Below are 18,823 nucleotides of genomic sequence, written 5' to 3' on the forward strand. Positions count from 1 at the left end.
TTTGATTGAGCTGGAACCCAATTTTCAAAAATATTTGACTTGTCTCCCACAATATTTACGAACATTATTTTAATTTTATTTTGCGCTCATTTATGTACACTACTGTAGATGAAATCACTCTCCAATTACAATTACTACCCTATTACAATTACTTCTTAATAATTGAAGGAAAGTGTAGAAAGTTTGGTGAATTCAATTAATACTATTTTGCATATGGTTTAGGATTTCATTAGACAATATATTAAAAACTGTTACTTCTTACATTGGAGTTTTGTTTGAAAATATATTAGAATGTTTAATGCATCATAATTATAATGTTTAAACAAAGTGGCTTATATAATTTTGTATGAACCCCTTCAAAGTGAAACAGCTCGCAATTGTTTTTACTTTAGTTCTTGATCGCATTGTCTAGTAAGTTAGACTTACATGCACATTTCCATTTGGGAAGGGAGGGATGCTGGGCCCATTTGATTGTTAACAGCAATGAGAAATGTGACTCAATCAGATTCTGTAATCTCAAGTAGCAGGGGGAGTTAGAAAAAGATATATTTGCTTTACAAACCTACAAATACATGCTATATTTTATAAATACCTCTCCTTTGGTAATGATATAATCAATATAATACATGGATTTTTTGGCTCTTTAGTATTGTTTAGTGTAGAAAAGATCCATGCCTTTATTTATGGAATTTAAAATAGATTTTAACAATTAAGGCTGTATTATGTCACATGCTTGTGTGGCAAATTGCTCTTATTGTCATCATTAATATTAAGATGGCAAGCTGATGGAATTGTTAGCACACTGGACAAAATGCTTTGCAGCATTTCTTCCTGCTTTACATTCTGAGTTCAAATTCTGCTGATGTCGACTTTACTTTTCATCCTTTCATAGTTGTTAAAATAAGTACCAGCAGAACACTGGGGTTGATGTAATCGACCTGCCTCCTCCTCTGAATTTGCTGGGCTTGAGCCAAAATTTGAAACCATTATTATTAAGGTTGAGAGCTGGCAGAATCATTAGCATGCCAGGCCAAATGCTTAGCGGCATTTTGTCTATTCTGAGTTAAACTTCCACCAAGGCTGACTTTGCCTTTCATCCTTCCAGGGTTGATAAAATAAATACCAGCTAAACACTGGGGTTAACTTATCCCCCCTCCAAAAATGCTGGCCTTGTGTCAAAATTCGAAATTATTATTATCATTATTTATCTATTTATTTATTCAGTTTCTCATTTATCTGTTGAATATACTGCTGCATCTCACTGTCTTTTTTTAACCACCAGACTATTTTTTTTCTTACAGTTAATTGTAAGCTTTTTACTTACTAAAGTCCCCCTTTAAATGTTTTTATGTGAAAAAATTAAAACTGGTTAAAATAAATAGCAATGTATATACATATATATATATATATATATATATATATATATATATATATATATATGTATGTATGTATGTATGTATGTATCATCATCATCATCGTATGTATGTATACATGTATGTATACACACACACATATATTGACATACATGTGTGTGTGTGTGTGTGTGTGTGTTCACTGATACAGCTAATAAATACATTCTTACATATGCACACGTATGTATATATACTGTTCTTTTGTTTTTTTTATTCATAGTTCATGCAAAAACTAAACTGCTCCTTCTTTTAATTTTAGTTTTACCTCATCTTTTATAGTATTCAAATACTTCTAATGAATACAAATATCTATTATATTATATTTTATTGATATAAAAAGGATACATTGATTATATAGGATTTATTATATATTGTCAAAGAATTTACTGTGTCCAATAGATTTATAATGGTCAGTAAATTTGTTTAGCAAGCTAATGTGGAAAATGTGATATAGTGATTTTTGGCAGTGAAAATATCAATCAACAACAGAAATAGCTTCCATTTGTTTGTTCAAAGAAAACAAAATAAAATAACATATTCTTTATGTGTTCTAATTTTTACACTTGCTAAATAAATGTGTTCAAAAAAAATATATGAGTCATTTTTTCAGAAGGTTTTGCGATAGATATAAAAATTATATTATTATTTCATGGAGATAGACCTAATTTTTATCTAAAAATACCATGCAATAGATTCCCCCCCCCCCCACCTTCCTCCAAAACCACCAGAAAGTAATGCATTACTTCTCCACCCTCTACCTTATAAACTGATAACTCTGATTGGCTGTTCACAGTAACATCTTTCGACAGCAGCTTGACAGGATGCCATCGTAATCCCGTTATTGCTGCTGGTAATGTTTGCAAAATACCCTTTTATTTCCTATAATTAAATTTCCAATCAGTCCTCATATTTGTGTTGCCTCTTACCACCGAGCTCTCTCATCAATAAGAGCTAGTCGGCTGATTGTCCTTTCATTTCCTGAGCTCTTAGGAATGCTAAATTGGAGAATTGAGAATACAGTCTATGGAAACCTGGCGAGAATATATAGATTATGAATTCATTAATTCATGTCCTAACATCATAGTTTCAGCAATATTTGTCATTAAATGAGGAATCAGTGAGACTTGTTCTTGCTTATACAGTATGTGTGTTAAAACAATTTGTTGAGAAAGAGGCTAAAAAAATAACAATTTCATATAATAAAGATTTATTTAAAATTACTTTTTGATGATGTTTTAAAATATTATGTCTTTCCCTTTATTATCAAGATATTCATATTTATTCTAAATCCTAGTGTTATTCAGATATTTTAGATGGTCTAAAATCATATTTACACATTTAGAAATTAACTTATAGTTAAATCAACTTAGCGGTTATTTGTATGTTGCTTCAATAACAAATAGTTTTTTTATAGAAAGAATAAACAAATAAATACACACACACACACACACACACACACACACACACACACAAGCATACATTTGGTAGAATATATGTATATGAGAGAGAGAAATAGATTGATGTTTATACAGTTCCCTATATGTGTGTAAGCATACACACATACACACATATATATGCATATATGTATGTATATTTATGACATTTTTATGTCATTTAATTATCTATGTGTTTATTAAACAGCTATGCTTTTAACAGATTTTATATTCAGACTACTTATAAATGGTTGCATATTTCAAGTTAAATGGATTTCTACCTAATTATTTTTGAGTACCATAATGAGCATAATTCAACTAGACAGAAGAAAACTATAAAGAGTTGTTTATCTTGCTAAGTAAATTTTTCTTGCTTTCATTTTAAAAGAAAATTGAATGCAGTTGATGAGCATATGTTTTTGTTTATAGAAATATATTTTTTAGCTCTTTATTATTAAAATATGTATGTCACCTTGAATTATGACAATATTTGTACTAGATTCAGAATTTTTCATGCCACTGGTTCTCCATATCTGATCCAGTGACTGAGTGTGTGTGTGTGTGTGTGTGTCCCTGTCTGTGTCTGTGTGTGTATGATCATTCAGTGATGAAAGAAAATTCTGAAACAAATAGATTAATATAAAGAATAGTAATAAGTGTGAGTATGCATGTGCCACCTCCTACACACAGATACACACACACACATATACACACTCACACTCAATCATGCACACATACACACGCATGTGTAGGTGTTAGTGTGGATTAGTATGTGTTGAAAAATATATCTTTAGCATTTTAATGTTATTTTTTCCATAGTGATATACACTAAAACAGTTTTCTGTTTTATGTTATGCAAAAGTCTGATTTAACTACTACTACTATTACTACTACTACTTAAGTTTTGCACATTATTGGAACTCAGTGCACTTTTTCATCTTGCGTCCATACATATATAGATACATCACCCATCCATACACATATAGATACATCTCCTACATACCAGCACCTTCGTTGTACATCACTCTTTGAACTTGTAGCTCTGTCATATTTATTATTGACAATGCCTATCCATTGGTGTAATTATTAACTTCATTGGTTGTAGATCCTCAACATTCATTGCTTGTTTCATTTCTGTATAACATCACTCATTGACCATATCTCACATTGTCTATCTTTTCTAATGGAGCTAATATTTGCAATTCCTTCCCTTCCAGCTCTTCCCCAATGCTATTATTATCCTATCTCTCGTCCTAATTATATTACCTTGGTAACAAAACTTATCTGTTAGTTCCAGAAAATATACACAGCCCAAAACAATCTCCATGCATTTTTTTGTATGTTCATTATGTACATTAATTGCATAGAATGACTACTTGAATAATACACTATACTTGCATCATGTACAAGGTCACTTCCCTGTTGCTGTTGCACATTTGTGATCTTTGCTACTAAGATTTATTTCAGACTATCATCAGATTTCTATTACATAAGTCCTCTTTTCAACGTTTTAAACTTGTACAACACCTAGACCATGAGATTACATAATAGTTGGTATGAATCTAAAATCCTAAATTCTTTGTCATTAAATGAACAGAAACAAGTTAAAGATAGGATTCTAGGGGACATAACCGTATGATAACAAAACTTGAGTGAAACTGGTAGAAATAGCAGCCAAATCTCTCTCAAATTGTACTTTATTCTCTTTTAAGAATGCAAGCGCAGACTGAAGATTGCCTGAAAAAAAAAAAGGACAGATTAGTTGTTGCTAAATATACCTATGAATTAAGTCTGCTTGGTCACTACTGAACTGGGGCTAAAAAACTGCAATGATGACAATTTTTCACTGAGTTCAATAGCCAAACTTGACCCTATAACTCTGATACAATGTGGAGAATTTTTATAAGTTGTTCTTCAATGACTGATGTCAAAAGGTTTCTGTAAGTCACCTAATGCATCATAGAGTTGTTGCATATGTCTCAATAGAGATATAACAAATTAAAGCAGTATTGTCATCAACATCAGAATTTAATACATAGAAATCATTATCTGATCTGTAAGATAAGAATGGAATGATAATAAGATAATACTATACACTGGGTATTTCTTCAGGTTAAAGCTTTATTTTATCACGCATATAAAAATGTTTCAAACTTGCTCTAATTCTTTTGATAATAAATAATCATAATCCTCATAATTTAGTGTTTTACTTTCTTCATTGATATTTCTGATGGAAGATTTTGTTTATGTAATACTCAAACTGATTCACTAACTCAGAAATTAAATTTCAATTTTCTCTACTATTGTACAAATTCAATGAATATTGTTAATTGTGTTTCCCCACCACCCTCAGCTGACTAAGAAACTGAACTATCTTAGAAAAGAAAAGAATATTTTGTAAAACTACTTAAATGAATAAACAAAAATATACATATATATATATATATATATATATATATTTCCTTTTATATATTATTTTACTGATTTTAATTTTTATGATCACACATACACACACATGCATACACATGCATTAGTGTTTATAATAATCTTTTTCTTGTCTAATTCTTAAATTTTTTTTTTTTTTTTTTTTTTTTTTTTTTCTTAATTTTAATTTAGTTTACATCATTTCTAACTCCATTTCTTTTCATCTTGCTTGTGCATACACCTGCTAGTCATTACTTCATATCATGCTCTAGTTTAGTTTAGGTACAATTCCTTCTCGTCCTCAACTGTTGTTAGTCTCAGAATTTAAGACATCTGCTTCAGATAGAAAGGTAGTAGATATGAGTTAGAATCTCTTTAAATCAAATGTAATAAACATTTTAAAGAGGTGGAGCGGGAGGCTTTAAGTAAGAAAGATTATAATAAAAATGGATAACATATATGTTTTTAAAGTTGAAAGATGTAAATTCTTTTGGAAATTTGCCATAGATTTGACATATACTGTAGTGCCTGGATGATGCTGTTTTCCTTTTTTCTTTTCTTCTATATTAGTTTATTTATTTTATTTTATGCTTATGGCTTTCATACAAATAAGAATTTGATGAAATATATTTGAAATTACTGCCAATTATTTAGAGTTAATTCAGTTAGTCATTTATTCTTCTGCTTTTGATTAATTATGTTTATTATCAGACATTATATCTGAACTTCTAAAATGAAAGAGTACCCAATCTTATTATTCTTATTAACCTGCTCCTACCCTTCTATGCATTCTGCCCAACTTTGTTGTGCTATTTTCTAACTGCAGTGAATTAGAAAATGTTGATCGCAATTCTATGATACCTGTAGACCTTTATCATTTCATTCTACCTCTCTACATACAATAGACTACTTTTGTTTTGTACAAGTAGTTTACATTTAAACCTGGAACTTAGTTTTCTGACCAAATGTTTCATTGGATGGTCCTTTACCTCTAATATTTACATTCCTGTTTGTTTTCTTTAATTATAACAATAATGGCTGGTTTGTGATCATTACTTTCAGTTTGTAATAATCTCTTCTAGGTGCTAACCTGATCATTTATATTCTCCTTAAATTTTCTGTTATTACAATGTCAATGTTAGAAGACAATCAAATCAATGCTGAGGAAATAAAACTTTTTCTCATAACTGTTATCAAAATAGAACAGATGTGCTAAAATAAACATTTTCTTTTTGTCTGATTTACTTTAATCTTTATCTTGAACCCTACCACCAGTGTGTGTGTGTAGAGAGAGAGAGAGAGAGAGAGAGAGAGAGAGAGGAGGGGAACAGAATTATTCGAGAAAATAATTGTTATTGCTCTAAAATATGTTCCTAACAGATATCTTTGCCCTTGAAACTGCATAAACTATGTAGCATTTTAGAATAGATTTTGTGGCTCACCTCTTGTAAAAGTTGAATTAGATATAATAAAAAATAGAATTCAAATCAGTAACTTTCTTCAAATACAGACCATATTCCTCTAAACTGAGAAATATTTAGATATCAACATACTGTTCTGATATGTACAGTATCAGTTAACAAAAATCAAAGGAAATTTTGCTTAGTTTATTTCATGAATAAATATATTTATATATTTGTATAATATACCTTTGAGATGAGTAGAGAGTAGTTGCAGTTGCTTATTATCTTATGACAACTATAACATTCAGAAAATATGGTATTTGGATCTCTTGCAAGATTTCGCTTCCTTGCCAAAGTATCTTCAAACGTCTAACTGATTGTTTTTTAATTTGATTGCTCTATTTTGATATAAGATATAACAGAGTTTTGACCAAATATTATTTGTTAAATATCTTCTTTCCCATCCTAACTTTTATTTACCAGGAGATAGCTTTCTGTGTAGAAAGTATGTTAATGATGCTTTCATATATTCCTTTACTGAAACAGCCACAATTAACCTTAAAACAATAGAGCTTCAACATAAACCAGAGCTATAAAAGCAGACACTAAAAAATAGCTAATGGAGACTAGATATCTGATTATGTCAACTCTATATAGATGGCAGTTTATGTGCCAGCAAAGTAGCTTATTTTGCCAGGTTTTATCACAGCTCAAATTTCATAGACACTTCTATCTATTTTCACCAATAAGTAACTCTTCATATATAATGTATGTAACCATTACTATGGTAGCATATTCAAAAGTCATATCTTCCAGTTGGTTCTTTTTTTTTTTTTTATGTATCATTCAAAATTTATTTCTTGTACCTTCTCTGTGACATCAGGTGTGTAAGTGGTGTTTTGTTGATTTAAAAGAAAATCGTGTGTGAGAAAGAGTGTGTCTATATATGTGTGTGATGATCTCAAACAAAAATCAAATACAATAGTGTTTTTTATCATTACAACTTATCGAATATATTTACTACTATACCAAATTTTATTTTTATCTATTGCAGGCTATACGTTGCACACTGCCAAATTGTATGTGTGAATGTTTTGCCCCTGGAAAGTTGCACCTTAGATCATGTGACACATGTAAGCATGGATGGGTCGCTCATGGTAAGAAAAATTTAATATTTTTAAATGAAAATTTATACATTGAGATGTAAAAATTAATATCTTTTCTTACTCCTCCTAATTACTCTTGAGCATAAACTTTCTTTTTTGTTTTGTTTTTTTTATCTGCTACTTTTTAAGTTAAATGTTTTGAATGTTCTTTAGTTTAATAGAATTATTTTAATGAAGTTGTAGAATATAGAAAGAAAGTAGTCCAAGTCAAAGTAGATATGATTTGCAGACATGGTTCGTTCAAAGCATGTTTATTGATTTTAAAATTTCAATTAAACAAAAGCCACCTGTTCGCAAATGATTCTCATTGGCTGCTTTGAGATTATCAAACTTGCCTATGTGATCAAATATGAATGGATCTGTTGTCAAAGGTCTTTTGCTTTTAACTGCCAACAAATCCCACCACAAGTCATTTACTAGAAGATGGTCGGTGATAATGCCAACTACTTTGGTGCAGTACTATGCAAAATGTAGAAAAATATTAGATGTCCAATAACTAGGACCTTATCAGATGTTGAGTTGCTGGACAGTGACATTGATCAATAAATTTCCTTTCATTTGCAGCTGTCTCATCCCTCTTTTCTCTTTCTCTCTAAACAACAAACTATGAATTGATTACTGAATGCCTCTGGTAGTTTCTCTGTTTCTACTACATCAACAAGCTACACTATAAAGTATTTCACAGCCACCATAGGCTGATATTTTCCAAGATGTTATTGGCTTTTAGTTTAAACATTGGATATATCTTTTGTTTGTGACAGATACAACTTTAAAAACAATCTGATATCCACTAATCTTTGTTTGAACTTATTTGAACTTATTTGAACTTATTTAAGTTTACATATTTAACCCTTTCCTTTTTTCCTTTAACAAATGAGCTTTTTTATTGTCTTGGATGTTATATTTGCAAATCAACTATTTATCCATATATAACATAAGGAATGTTGTTCTCTTATTCAGTCAGAATTACTGGTGAACAACAAATTCTAGTCATTCTACTTTATTCTCATCACTAGCAAATACTTATTTTTTCTCCACTAAAAATGTTAGGCTTTACGTCTTTAAGCTCAGTTTGGCCCTGATTACTTGGTTAATGTCTGTGTGTTGTGTGTATGAGTGTATGTACATTACATACCTGTACACACACACACACATACATAGTAATTGGTTGCCAACATATAAGTAGGCCAAAGGTAGTAGACTTTCACCTCCAATGAGCTGCAGTGTATTTATATTTTCTATAGTGCAAAGCACATGAAAAACTAAATCTTCAGTTACTTTTTACTGCTGCTGAAGAACGTGAACAATATTTCATACACAGGTAATTAAATACATGCAATATTGCTATGAAACAATCAGTAATTGGCCAAAACAATTCTAAGTTTGCAAAGAAAAAATAATTTGTTATGTTACAAGCATTATCAGCATTTATTTATAGTAGGTTATTGTGGAATTTTCTAATAAATTCAATCGAATCACTGTGAATAATTTATGAGTGAGTGATTTCCATTTACGACTGTCCTGTTACTTGTTATAACAACAGGTAGCATGCGTTTATGTTTGAGTACCAACTCAAGTAGATCAGCTGAAACTTTATACACTGAACCTGCCTGGTCAGTCAGTACCACTAATCAATGACTACTTCGTATACAGTGCTAGTGCATTTTCATTGAGAAAAATGATACATGATTTATCCTCTTATTTCACGGCTTCTAATTAAATAAAACTTCTAGAAATTGACTTAGCTTTTCACTACTTTCCACTATTTTTATTGATTGTTACAGTTAACATTTTAGAATAGTCTTGACAAGATAATTGGTTAATGAATGATTCAGTCTAAAAACAGCACATAAAAAAAAAAAATACAGTGATCAGCTCATACATCTTGTTTTATGTAAATTTTTTAAGGGACTCTTAAAGTATTTCTTTAATAATTTCATTGATAATGCCTTGCAACAGATATAATTATTACTGTAAGTTGTTTGGTATGAAATGAGAGGTGGTGTTAAAGCTGGAGCTAAATTTATTGTAGGAATTTAATCTTATGTAACAGGACTGGTACATATATATACTTTTATTTCTAATATTCAGCTTTGAAAGCAGCAGTGAAATTTTATATATAAATTCTAAATTTACTCTTCAGTTTATATCAATTATAAATATTGCAGATACTTTAATTTCCTATAGTTAACAAATTAAATGTTTGAAATAAACCCTAATACGTTTTTATTGCATCTTATAAGTTTATGCAAATATATATACAGGTATAAATATAGGAGATGGAAAAAGTTGTAGTGTAATCTACGGGTATCGAACTTCGTGTCTGCTGTAAAGCATAGAGTTGAACTAACCATTACACCTAGGCAGCATGAATGTGTGTGTGTGTGTGTTCTTTTCAAAACTGATGATTAAAAAAGAGAAAAATACAGCACTGTCATAAAAACTCACTAAAAACTAGTACTTTTAATTCTATTTTTGATTTGAACATCACATCTCTTTTATTAAAACATGCTTTTCATTTTCTCTCATGTTGGGTAAATTTTTAGTTGATGATGGGTATACTGCCTAGTGTATTATTACTTCGACCATACACAACTATTTCTGTCCAACGCATTATTCAAGAATATGCTATCTTTATTGCTAAAATCACCCTTGAAGATTTTAAGATTTTATGATAAAGTAGTTCAAGAATATTCTTAATCTTATCATTAATGAACCATCACAACCACAACTGGAATTACATCTAACTCTAGAAGGTCATGTATCAAGAAGATACTGTTTTTTTCTTAAACAGGATCATCCATTACCAAAATCCATCATTTTTTTCTCTGTGAACTATCTCTAATTTTCTCTTGCACAGATATTGCAATTAGGGAGTTTATTATTATACTTAAGAAACTAGTTACATGTTTATACTGTCCTCACTCTAATAATCACATTGTTTATTTATGTTTAGAAGCAGTATTATTTGTCAAGCATCGCTAAATTAATGTTTTATCATGCAGTTACTACTGGAAACACACTAGTCACAACACCCGTTGCATTGAGTGTACAATCTACAAGAATTTGAAATGAAGAAACTGAAGTTTTCAGCCACTTCTAGGCTATAACACTTTACTTATCATGTGATACTGTATTAAAGTTTTAATTTGGTTTTCACCTAACAACTGATAAAAGGACAGTGTTAATATAACTTGTCCTCTTAGGTGAGATGAGAAATAATTTAGATGAGAGGTAGACCTACCCAACATACCTTCATAGAAAAATAGTACATTAAGATATTGTTGTTGATGATGATGATGATGATGATGATGATGATGGTGTGGTTAAGGTTGGTATTAATCAGATAACCACCTCATTTGTATGTTGGTTAGTTGTGAAAGTAAATAAATGAACAAATAAATCAATCACTATATAAACCTAAGAGTTAACTGTTTCTCAATTTATTTATTGCCTTGATTACATTTAACTGGTATTTATTGTCTATTTACCCATGGTCATTTATTTCATTCCATTTTTAACTGCAAACTTATAAGACTGCTTTGTGATTATCTCATTCAGCAGAGAGAAACCTCATTAGCACAGTAATTCTATTATAGTGAAAAGAATTGTTTAGCTATGAAGAATCCCTATGATTTAATAGTTAGAAGCAGCTTTTACTTATTATATTAGGCTGCTAGAGGAAGTGTTCAGTAAAGTTTGTTGCTCTAAGCTCTATCTAAATAATTTAAGAGATATCAGCTATAGGGAGCTCATTATAGTGTGTTTTGATTAGTACTGAATCCTGAAGATGTCTTTAGTCCTTACATAATACTTAACAAAAGCTGACGCATATCTTATAGTGATGATGTACCAGCCATTAACTCTAAAGTGTAATAAAAGTTGGGGAAATGAATTGTTAAACTCATTTTTAATATAAATCAAAAGAAATTAAATTCTAATTTGTTATGTTTTGTTAATCAAATGTGACTAGATAGAAGTTTTTCTTAAAACTAAATAGAGATAAGTACAACATTATTTAGTACCTCCAGTACACATTCTTCTTTTTTAGTTTATAAAAGATTGTCATTCAGCATACCAAATAAAAGATAATTTGATTATCTAAGGAGGTTTATCATGAAGAATATAATTTATAACATATCAAATTAATTGATCACTTACTGTATTGATTCATTGCTTAAGTCTTAATAATTTCAAATAAATGCATGAATATCATTTGTAAAACATTAAAAAAATTTACTTTTGCAAGCAGCAACTTAAACATTGTTAGTTTCATCCTCCTTGTTTTCAGTTGAATACTTTTTAAATTTTTTATTACTACTTTTACATTGTCTTGCAATGTTCATGCTTAAGAAATTAAGTGAAAAGACAGACCACATGTTAAGTTGAAGTGTCATTACATTTAATCAATCAATTGATCTTTTACTATTAAGTTTCTGTGCTTTGTTGCACTCTTTGTCCAGTTTTAAGCTGTTGTCTTTATTCACAACTCAGCTAGCTAAACACAAGTATCTGAAGCCTTGCTTGCACATTACTGAAGGAATTAATTTCATAATACTTGGCTTGTCTGCCACATCTTGTTATATTGGAGACAGTTTATGTGTATTTGCAAAGTTATTTCTAAAAGTCAATGTTTTCAACTAGTTCAGTTCATTGCAGCAGATTTCTGATGCTGTAGAGAACAATATGGGTAACTTAATATTTACTTAGTTTATTACTTAGAATAGAATAAACTCCCAAGTCAAATTTCTTCTGGTTGTATCATTACTTGAAATACTCTTCTATGCAGGGTAATAATCACACACTTGAAACTTTAGTACATTTTAAAATGTAAAAATGTCAATCATTATTTCAAATCCCACTGCTAGTGTTATGTTTTTAGGTAACATACATTGTACAACTTACATACCATTGAATGAAGAACTTTTATTCATAAAACATGTAAATATTTTATTTCAAAAGTCTATCATATTAGTGTATTTAAATTGTTCTGAAAGTGATTAGCATACCATACTGTCACATTTTCTATGTTAATATGTATATATATATATATATATATATATATATATATATATAGATATAGAAGGCGGCAAGCTAGCAGAAACATTAGCATGGCAGGCAAAATGCTTGACGATATTTCGTCTGTCTTTACTTTCTGAGTTCAAATTCCACCAAGGTCGAATTTACCTTTCATCCTTTCAGGGTTGATAAATTAAGTACCAGTTGCGTACTGGAGTCGATCTAATCGACTGGCTCCCTCCCCAAAAATTTCAGGCCTTGTGCCTAGAGTAGAGAAGAATATATATATATATATATATATATATATATATATATATATATATATATATATATATATATATGTAGAGGAAGAACAAAAACAAGAACAAGACTTGTTCATCATAGTTGTTTGCAAGCAGGTCCTCCCCTGGTTTTGCCGTACCTATATATATGCTTTAAATTTACCTGATGATGACAGGTTTTTGCGATGATGTAATCTAAGAATGCTTCAATAAAATGCTGCTGAAACAGTTGTGAATTTTGACCCTCACTTTTGTTGTTTTATACATATGCCACACCTGGAACCAACCCTGAGTCAACTCTACAGTTTATATTGGATTTGGTACCTATGAGTATATGTGTATGTTTATGCATATTATACTGTTACTAGATCATAAATCTGAATAAGAAGCACACTCTAAGTTATAGAGCACTATTTAGATAAAGATAGTTATGGCTATAACTGTCTTTATCTAAATATATATATGTATGTATATATATTACATATATATGTATGCATATATATTACATATATGTATATATATATATATATATATATATATATATATATATATATATGTATAAATATATGTATGTGTGTGTATATATACATACAGTATACTACCAACAAATGACAACTAAGGTTGTTTACCTTACTGTAAACTCAGTACTAAAAACCCAGCCATTCCTGGCGTCCTACTTATTGATATGCCTACATTCTAATGAATCCTGTAACTAATCCATATATATCCATATATATATATATATGTAACATTTACTCAAGATCTCAGAATTTCAGCTTAATCTCATTATTTTATCTCAAGTTTTGATACTACTAGTTTTAGTTCTTATGCATCATAATTCATTTAATATTTCATTCTCCATTCTTTTGGATATTTAATTATTCGTTCTCTTGCTATACCATTGCAATGCTCATTTTGCTGTTGTTTATTTCATACACATATATATGCATATATACTCACACACATACATACACACATTCACACACACACACATGTTCACACATATTTATGTATGCATATTCTTCTTGTGTACATTAATACTAATTAATAGTGGCTTCAGTCCTTTCATGAAATTATAATATCATTATTTTAACTTTTTATTATATTATTATTTTAGATTTTTATTAAATTATTATTTAACTTCTTTTTGTAGGTAAACATTATAACTGACTTTTTCATAAGATTAGAGATTATGATAGCTGTTGCTATAAATTTCTCTATAGAATGCATTCTTTTATTTCTCGGTCATTTAGTGAAGAAATTATATAAATACTTCTAAACTGTTACAGTATTCTCATTTCAAATCCCTCTAATTTGAGAGCTAAGTTTGCTCCTATGAGTTCATAGCTTGATTGGACTTACTGCTTAAGAGATCAGTGAGTGTGAGAAGCAGCTAGTGAAAGAACAGACAAGAATTCCTAATGGTAACGTGACAGTATTATCAGTATCCGGCTCTATTCTATTTAAGATACAAGACATTCTCTTTTCATTCGTCCCTTGCCACATGAAGACTATGGCCGACTATGCTGTCATTGTGATTCCAGCAGTTGCTTGAACGCAATCAATTTCTGAATGCTCAGGGTATCAGCTTAATATGATTTCTCTGCAGTCACAATCAATGTTTATCAATGGCAGGATTATATTTACTATCTTGCCATTTTGATATTAGTAGCTTACCTTCGATGTCGTTTCAAGAACACACTAATTCTATATTGTTAGTATCAACCAGAAAGTACGGTCATGCTCAACTTGCGTCTTAACTGGTTGGTATTAGCTAGATTGATTCAAGACGCTTGCTGTTCTTGCTTCACTTCCCAATGAAGCGAATGCTTCCTTAGTGATGTGATTAACCCTATGTGTTCTGTCATTGACTGAATCCAGTTGTGATATTCAATTAGATGTTATTCTATAAATAAAGAAAGAAAGAAAAAAGAGAGAAAGAAAGAAATGAAAAACCTGAAAAGAGAAGCAGCTGCAGTTGAGGAATTATATCTAAACTGAATGAATCAGAAATTGAAGATTAAAGTTCAATCTATTTAAAACAACTGTTATTTGAAATCAAATTCATATTTGTTGAAATCTTAGGTCTTTGATATGCTGGTATTTAGAAGATATTGTTTCAAGACAGGATGGAATTGTTTCGACCTCCACTCTTCACTTGATTATTTTCTTTTCTGGGAATTAATCCATTCTAAAAGAAATATTTCTCCATGTTTCCTATATAAGATAACTGATGATGATAATAAATAAATACATAATGACCATTTCTTAACTAATGGAAAAGCAAACTTAGTTGTGAAAGGAGAATGGAAGGCTGTATTATACTTGTGACAAATATAGCAAAAATTTAGACACAAGATTTCACTTACATTCCTATATAGTGAAAAAGTATTTTACCTCATTTAGTATAACTTCTGTGGTATTTTCTTAACTATATTTCATATTTTTATCAAATTTAAATCCTGTTTTAACCCTTTGGTTACCATATTTATGTTGAGATGTTCTGTGTTTCTTTCAATTAATTTTAAATATAACAAAGAATTTAGTAAAATAACTTAGTTATCATTAAGCTAGTGTTAGGAACATAAATTGTGACTAAGGTTTGATGGAAGATTTTAATTCAGAACTTTTGAAAGCAAGACATTTGTACTATAGAGCCAGAAGTGGTTTCAGTCAGGTTGGTATCAAAAGGGTTGAAGTTAAATATAAAACGTTTGTTTTTATTTTTTCTTCTTCTTTCCTTCACTATGTTTTCCTCTTTTTGGTCTCAGTGATGAGATAGGGGCCATAAGGAAAGGCATATCAGTCTGAGTGTAATGAGGTGTAACTTACATAGAAGCAAATACCGCAAACTATTTTTGTTTAATGTAGATATTTACTAGCAATCTTTTTGCCAACATGCACACTTTCATATACACATATTTGAGAACCAGATTCATTCAGCATGTTTATCTTTAAGATTTTCTCTAATTACATGCAATAATGTTATGCATGATATTTCATTAAAACATATGTTGTTTAATATTATATAACATTAATATTATGCATCAATCTATATAATATATATCAATATTATGCACTTTTTAACTGATTATTAACAAGTATTTCTGTTACCTATCATCTTCATACTCTTTTTAATTTTCATTATATTATGATTGCCAACTAATTTTAGAATGCAAAAACAAAAAGCAGGGACTGTACCAAAGATGAAATAAGGAGGTATAACATTAAAAGAAAAAGAGGAAAAAAGTATTAGCTTGTTGGCATACACACACACACACACACACATATATATCGGTCAGTAGTTCATATATCTGAGAAAAAAAAGCACACTCTAAAACATTGGAGTTATACACAGTATATGTATGTTTTTGTTTCAGTATATGATCTCAGATCAAGTCACTTTCTATGCAAGTACATCTCTGTAATATATATATATATATATATTACTTGATCTGAGATCGTATACTGAAACAAAAACAATTGCAGTGTGGGAGGTGTTTATAAGCTATTTAAGAACACAGAAAAACCGTTAGATTCACTTCAACATTTAAATTTGATTTGCGCCAAAATATTTTTGTCGCTTTAAAACTGCGACCTGTTCACTGACAAAAATTGATGCTTCTACACTGCAATTATATATATATATATATATATATATATATTTGAAAGTATCCACTGGTGATGTCCCTAAAAATTTGAAAAGAATAATTGGTTTAAGCTTGCAAGACAAAATGGTATTTTAAAATAATTGAATACCTATAGATTTTTAAAATTTGCCTACAGGTTCACATGTACTAACAATTTGTCTCCATTACTAAAAATGTTCTCCACCTCAGACTTACTGTCCCATCGCCATTGTCATTTTTGAATAATCAACTGCATTTCTCGTACCATTTAGTTCACCTCAAACATTTCAGTCAGAATCACTATTCTTTATTGATATCAGCCTATAGACTGCTGTCAGGTTTTTCAGTTACACATTTTTAGGACAAAGGAAACATATTTGTTTTCAAGTGTAAATGTTGACAAACTTTGAAAATCAAAACTAAAAAAAAAAAAAGAAAAAGATAACCTAGAAGATTTATTGAAGCCAACAACAAATCAGTATTTCTATTAAAGTTAAAATTCAGAATGAAATAAGAATTTCCAAATAAAACACTTTACTCTTCTATTGAAAATTTGTTAACAGAGCCACATTCACTGCGTTTGAATATGTATGAATAAGCATAATGAATGCTCTAATCTTTTAGCGTTGTGTTACTATAATAAGACTGCCATGAGAGTAACTAAAATATTTCCTAATAAATTAGGTATTCATAATTGTGTGAAAACAATATCTTGTTAAACATATCTAGTTCTTTATGGTTGTAGGAACTTCAATAGCTTCCATATTAATAGTGTTCCATGCCAGCATGGAGAAAATGGACATTAAACTAATGATGGCGGTGGGGCTGATGGCAGTGGTGGCGGTGGCAGTGGCAGCAGCAGTGAAGTGCGGTATGGTGGGGGGGGGGGGGGGGGCTGATACATAATCTGCTGCAAGAAAGTCATTACATTGGGTTCCTAAATACAACAAAAAAAAATCTGATAACATATTTTTACTATCACACTATTGTTAGTTGCTGCTTTGATCATTATTATTAAAAAATGTTGTCCTTTTTTTATGTTTCAATTGATATCCAGTGCTTGTATCCGTAATAAAACAGTGACTATTGTTAAGCAGTCTCTCATGGCTGCTCATTCAATGAATCATGAAAACAGGTCACTTTCTGCATATAAAAGACATACCTTTCATTTGCCATAAAGGGCCCTTTGTGTCATTTTTTCAACCTTATATCATCTACACCATCCCTTGGTCTTTACGAACTTTTAGATAAAAAAAAATTTCAAACCTTTTTTGGCTTTTTTTTTTTTTTTACAGAAATAGTTTGTTATTTATTAAATATTTTAAAGAAAAAACTAAAATATGATATTCAAGTTTATTGAATAAAGTAAAAGACAAATATATATATTGGTCTGTCATATAAAAAAAAATTTGTTAAAAATCAAACAAAATTTTGTTGTTCAAGGATTATTTGCATTATTCTCTGTGTAAGCCATGTCCGCTGATTGTGACTGTGATTTCTAATTCTATTTTGTTTCACTATTGTATAGGTTTTATGACCTGTTAACCCTAATTTATTGTGTCAATAAAAATATTCAGATGAATCAATGACAATATTGTTGACTTATTTGGCCTAAATTGTCACTCACATAATATCACTGTCTGTTACCATTCTTTTCTTCTTTCTTTTCTCCTCCATTCCTGAAGCTGTCGTAGTTTCCAAATCGATGTTCTATTGCTTTAAACTGTTTTATTAGCAGTGTGAGGTGTATTTTTAGGAAAAGTGTCTAACCAGTATCTTGAGTACACAAATTATTATTTGTTTCTGTTTAATTATCTTTCAACACTGTTCTAATTATTTCCCTTTTATTTTACTTTAATTATAAATTATTATTAAAGGGATGTTTGCCATCTGTATCTTCTAGTTTTTATTATTTACATGTTGAAATGGGAATAGCTGTAATTTGGTCAATAGAAAGAATTACAATTGATGCCTGCCAGGGAAATCAGTTAAAACTCTTTTAACATTGTAAACTAGCTTCAAACATTGCCATATTTTCTAAACTATGAAGCTTTGT

The 18,823-nt window shown here is 29.8% G+C and overlaps 1 protein-coding gene across 10 annotated transcripts in view; it reads left to right on the forward strand.

The window, feature by feature from the left end:
- LOC106869439 (zinc finger protein basonuclin-2) overlaps positions 1-18,823 on the forward strand; it is a 210,732-nt gene that overhangs the window by 84,073 nt on the left and 107,836 nt on the right. For all 10 annotated transcript variants that reach the window (XM_052977305.2, XM_089346194.1, XM_052977296.2 and 7 more), the window contains one exon: positions 7,727-7,829. In XM_052977305.2, the coding sequence (XP_052833265.1) occupies positions 7,727-7,829 (103 nt within the window). The remainder of the gene's footprint in view (positions 1-7,726; positions 7,830-18,823) is intronic.

This window comes from Octopus bimaculoides, chromosome 2 (assembly GCF_046866305.1).
Source record: "Octopus bimaculoides isolate indiv1 chromosome 2, ASM4686630v1, whole genome shotgun sequence".
NCBI lineage: Eukaryota > Metazoa > Mollusca > Cephalopoda > Octopoda > Octopodidae > Octopus > Octopus bimaculoides.